The sequence below is a fragment of the Neodiprion virginianus genome, chromosome 5, assembly GCF_021901495.1.
Source record: "Neodiprion virginianus isolate iyNeoVirg1 chromosome 5, iyNeoVirg1.1, whole genome shotgun sequence".
NCBI classification, from domain to species: Eukaryota; Metazoa; Arthropoda; class Insecta; order Hymenoptera; family Diprionidae; genus Neodiprion; species Neodiprion virginianus.
In genome coordinates, this window is record NC_060881.1 from 30,099,210 (window position 1) to 30,105,209 (window position 6,000).

The window sequence follows — 6,000 nt, forward strand, 5'->3', positions numbered from 1 at the left end:
AATCCGCTCTCGTTGTACCTAACACCGCAATATACGTATACACTGTAGGCAATCAACTTGAAATTTCTTTGCGATGGTGATCACTCGAGAGATTATTTATTCCATACAAGCCGAATACCCCTCGGCTGATGGAAGTGTTTGCTAATCAATTACCGCCCCAGTTTTCACGTTACACATGGTCACGGAGCATATTTCTACATTGGTGCTGAAGTGCCAGTAGCGGTGAATTAACTGGCTTTGGTTGAGAAAACACAAGCGATTACTTTAATTTATCTTTTACCGAACTCCGTTACCGACTGATGGTAATCGAATCTATACTACCGATTTTGTCCCCAGACTCTTACCGATTTCCGTTACCGACCGATGGTAATCGGACGTGTGCTGATCTGTACGACCAATTTTTGTCCCCAGGTTCCATCGGAAAATACGATCGTGTACAAGCAGCCGTCACCGACAGCCGCGAAGGGGGGTCGTACGATTTCGGGCCTTCGGCTAGAGGCCGACGCTCGATACTTCGAGAGGGATGGAGGAACAGCGACCCTGCGATGTATAGCGATGGTTGGTATCAAGGAATTCGTGTCTGAAAGTCGGGTGATCGAAGCGCACGTGAACAACGAACGTCTCAGCGCCGCGGGCGACATGCTGAGGGGTTCCGGGAAAGGGACTCGGGTGGACCTCAACTTCACGATGGTCCTTCTCGGAATCGCGGCGGCCATTTTGCATCAGGCGAATATCCTCGCGACGTGACCGATCGTCGCAACGCATCCGGAATCCACTGACTAGTTTGTTGATTAATTGCTGGTAAGCGTGACACGCGCGTCAAACACTGGGACAGTGTCGTTTGAATTTGAGTCGGTCGTCCAATATTTTCAGAGAAAGATAAGTGAGTTAAAACAGAGAGAATAATGAGAAAAAATTATATTATTAATAACACACACACAAAGTACGTGTCGCGCACTGATTCTCAAACTTAATTATATCTTATAGCATAATATATATATATATATTATTATATATCTAATATTAAATCACTATAATTATAATCCATACATATACGTATATAGGTATAATTACCCTCATCTAGTTAATTTGTTTATGACCCATGCCGCGCCAAAGCTTTACTATTATGTTTTCAGTAATAGTTTAATTACATTATTTATCTATTTATTTATCTTCTCAACTCTACACTAGTCATTCGAGTACTTTTACCGATGTCTGTTTTGTACAGTTAATAATAAGGCGTTTACAAGTCTGATTTAACAACCTTCACTCCGAATGAAAAATCATAATATCTGCTTATCGCTGTACCCCAAATCTGTGTAAATAGAATTTTCCCAGTTTCCGCCTAAACCGAATTCGTTGCAGTTTTTTCGGGTGTTGGCAGGGTTGCTTTCTCTTTCAAAGGATGAGGATAAATATTAACTGAAAAAGCTTCGTGTCTAACAGGAGAAAAATTGAATCACTGCGTCACGAGGAATTTTACGGCTAATTATTTTCGTGATAAATTTAAGTAGCTCAGTGGGATGTATATATATATAATATATGAATTCCGGAAGATGTTGAATTTTTTACGCATTTTTATACGAACAAGTGAATGAATATTCAACAAATATATCCAATCCCTCTAAAGTTGACTGAATAACGTGATTATACCATGAAATACTTGAAAACGAATGGCTCGTTACTCGCCGCGAGAAATATCGGTGTGTTATTCTTAGTAATTTATTTCGCTCTACCGTTTTACATTCCCTAGTCATATATTGTTCAGAGAAAATTTACTGCTGAGTGGAAGCGCGAGTTCAAAACTTGCTATTGGTTACGATTATCGTTTAATACGTTTAACCTGATCTACTTCAACTGCGTCTTTTCTCGTTGTAATAATCATAATAGTAAAGCCTTGGCACTTGACACATGTCAAGAAAAATTTAACGTACCGTAATTTCGGCTGGAAACATTGATAGCGAAAAATTGACGCAAAAAATAGGAAAGAAAAGTGAAGGACAGTGTGAGACTAGCTTCGCTTAACATATCACACCGTCACGCTCTACCGTACATTTTCAAACATACGCAGGCGCACTAGCAGACGAACCCACCTCGGAACCAGCTGCCACTTCGCATTTTCTATGGCTCGATTCGACCTAGTAAATGAAGTTTTCTTCCAAATGATTGCAGATTCATAATCCCTGGATCTGAACATATTCCATACATTGGTTTTTATTCGTTTTTCACATTGAGTTGAATTTAAGATCGCAGTTTTATCGACACAACTGATTCTACGCCGTTTTTTATTTGCAGAATCGAACGAGCACCTTAAAAGATACTAAAATGAAACATTTGGAAGAAAGGAACATTAATTATGCGTACAATATTGTAATTTAGAGTAATGTGGCAATGGTTGGTCGGCTTGGTGATCAAGTACGGTTTGAAACTACTATAGTGAAAATGTACGATATTGTTTAAGCTCAAGATCGTTGTTGATCCTTAAGATTTTTGTAACTGTCGATTTTTCAATTCGGGGGTGCTAGTGAATTGATGAAATTTTAGTAAACGGTATAGAGAGGAAGAGAAACGATCAGATATAGATAATTGCGTTCACGTTGAATTTCGCATTACATTTATACAATATTTCAAACCATTACTGGTGAAGGAATGAAAAAGAACGAAAACACAAGGTAACAATGACGAATGAACGAGAGCTTCTGGAAACGATGCGGGGAGCACCGCTTGCGGAATTACAACCAATGAAATAATTTCCGGGGGTGGTAAGACGTGTAAAGAATGGTGAAACTCGTCACGGCGCAACTAGATATATATATACCTATAATAAATAAAACGCGAGAAGAATAAACTCGCGAAGAAAAGAAAAATAGTATATGATACGGCTATCACAACGAGTAAAGTATAAGTTATTCAGATAACTGTCAACGTCGGATTGTGCATTATTACATGTTACGTAGGAGAAAAGAAACTGAATGAAGAATTCAAGTGGCGCTTTTATCGCAGCTTTGCCATCCGTGACTGGAGGCCAATTGTATGAGCTATTTGCGGAGGAGTTGATCGGTTTTTCGCCCCTGCATTATCAGACTGTACAAGGCAGAAAGATAGATCTCCCTTTATGTATAGGGGCGCATAAACCACGATACATATTTTATTGCCAAGGGCTGTGTATGGCCGAACCCAATAAATGGACCGAGATGTGCGAAGCTGTTTGTTTGTGACAAACGTTCTCCGGCAGGAAACTGTACGGTTTTCCCGTGGTACAGAGATGTGGGCGAGAGGCCAGATCGATAAGTCGATAACCCTTCGATACAAGCACGCATATTCGAACTTTGACAGTTAGGTTTTTTTACTCGAATTTTCTTTTTTTCCACATTTCGTTCGGAATTCGGAGAATACAAAAATGGTATACTGATACAGGAAACGGGGTAAAAATACATTTTTATTAATTGTATTTCATTACTGTTTTTATTATTTTGATTTCTTTTCTCTTCACGCGAAACAAATTTTATCCTTCGCCGATGACCCAAAAAATTCAGATTCCAGCGGGCGTGTTTACCTGTGTAGAAAAAAAATAACGAACATGATTTACATACATATAACTTTTATGCCAATCGCGACGAGTATGTATACATGTACAACAATTACATTTTTAATTCGACGAATTTTTCGTCAGGCTCAAATTTCATTTCATTCCGTGAAAGAGTAATTTATTAATTAGTAAATACGATAGGAATCAGATTTTTGTAACGAGTATAAGAGGAGCAAGCAACAAATGAAAACTAGAACGTGAATATAGTATGTTGCATGCACGTATATTTACAATTTTTGAATCGTGTTGATAGCGTGCTAGTTTTATTGATTCAGTGAAACAGCGGCATGCATGTGTGCAGCTGACAAGGGGAATCAAAATATGTGATTTTATACTGTGTTGAGAAACAAAACGAAAAAAAATAAAAATACAAAAAAAAAAAAAAAAAACAATCGATGAAAGTTGAAACGAAAAGTAAAAATATGTATACCTACTTTACGAAAGGAGGAATTTAAACAAAAAATAAAAAAGGAAAAAAACCTTGACCCCCAAAAGTAATAGACTTTAAACGTGAATTGTGATGAATAAAGATGTTTATACGCGGAAATTAAAATGAATGAAATTAAAATATCGGACAGAGATACGCACGCGCGTTATACACATGTAATAACGCTGTCAATCAGCGAGATGAAGAAGGAAAAATAGATTCAAACGAAATCTGACTTATGATTATTAATAATATTAAAAATAATAATGAAATTTAAACGAAACAAATAAATGAATGAATAAATAGATAAACGGTAAAATTATTACAGCATAAATATATAATATTATATGTATAAGACTAAATGATTATATATGAATGTATAATATTGATATTTAAATGATATATTGATATATGATGAAAACTAATTGATATGATAATATGGTAATAAATCTATAAGTAGTCGCATAAATACATATGAATTAATTTTCAATTTAATAACAACAATTAAATTATCTCTCTTTACAGAAATTAATATAATCGTTCGAAGATAAATAAATTTATAATGTATATCGATCGACCACACCCTACACCCCCCTAAAACAAACACACACACACACACACACACACACGCACGCGCGCGCGCACGCGAAGACGAACACCTAAATATCTTATGTATAGACAAGTTAAGAAAAAGAAAGAATACAACGTATTTATAATTATAAAATATTGTATGTAACATAAAAACTTGATAAATCCAGATGACTTATAGCATATTATATGATATAATATATCTATATTCATTACAGATAATATACATATATATATGATAAATAAGTATAGAAATAAAAATAAATATATAAGTAAATATATACATATACAGAAGTACATTTTATATGTATATAATTAGTGGGTATATGTAGATGAATATACACAAGTAGACGGAAAACGGCCACTTATGTATATACGCATATGTATATGTATATTGCAATAGTGCGACTGCAAAGGGTATATAATATGATTGTACGTTTATCGAGAAATGAATATTTTATAGGATAGGATACGTTTTATAGGTAAATAATATGATTAATTTCTTCATATTTATTTTGTTAATATTATTATTAATATTATTATTATCATCATTATTATGTGAGAATTTTGTCAATGTGTGCGCCAGCCTAGGTTAGACTAGATATAGTCATTTTATTCGTCGATATCGAACGATTTCACAGTCATGTTTGAATCCAAGAGGAAAGAGCGTGACTATGTTACAAAAAATTTTCAGTCAACGCACGACTGTGATGCGAAGAGCTAGAGAGCTTCGCCAATGCTTTGGCACCACCCTCGACGAGGCGATAACACGACGGCTCACGTACCGCGCGAAAGGTATTTGGCCCAGGAATTGTTGGTGAAAAATGCACATCCCTCGTCGATCGCCACGTATTCCGATATCTTCGCAGTCATGAAAGGACTTTACGCGAAAGTTTCATCTCGATTCGATCCACGTACGAACGGGGCATGTCTCTTGTTAGTACTTTAGAAATGAAATTTTCGTTTGTGTATCACTTTTAAAAGCGAGAAAAAAGCTTGCGCATATCGCAACATTCCGCCTGTGGTATGGTAATAGCCTCATCTCAGACTCCGTCTGGTCTCGACTACGTCTCCGTTGGCAGGCGTTGTGAATTTACCCTCGTAAACATACGTCACGCTTTACATTTACCAAAGATTAAGCGATACACGGATGAATTCATCCTGAATATGGTCTGGCGCACACAACCCGTTATTAGATAGGAGGACACTATGCTGTGAGACCCCAAGTTACAAGTGTTGCGTGTTTCGATACCGTGTATACTTACATTTACTAGTGATCGTATGCATTGTTGTAACGGTATTGTGCCCGAAACTGTGCCGAGTTATATAATCAGAAAATAGATTTTCAATTGCGTGAATAATATTTCAATCGAAATATTTTTTAAATTTACTATTT

At 36.3% G+C, this 6,000-nt stretch overlaps 1 protein-coding gene across 4 annotated transcripts in view; it reads left to right on the forward strand.

Moving 5' to 3' along the window:
• Positions 1 to 4,003, forward strand: part of LOC124305127 (uncharacterized) — a 108,783-nt gene extending 104,780 nt beyond the window's left edge. For all 4 annotated transcript variants that reach the window (XM_046764201.1, XM_046764202.1, XM_046764203.1 and 1 more), the window contains one exon: positions 412 to 4,003. In XM_046764201.1, coding sequence (XP_046620157.1) covers positions 412 to 747 — 336 coding nt within the window. In that variant the 3' untranslated portion in view covers positions 748 to 4,003. The remainder of the gene's footprint in view (positions 1 to 411) is intronic.
• Positions 4,004 to 6,000: the final 1,997 nt, after the last annotated feature.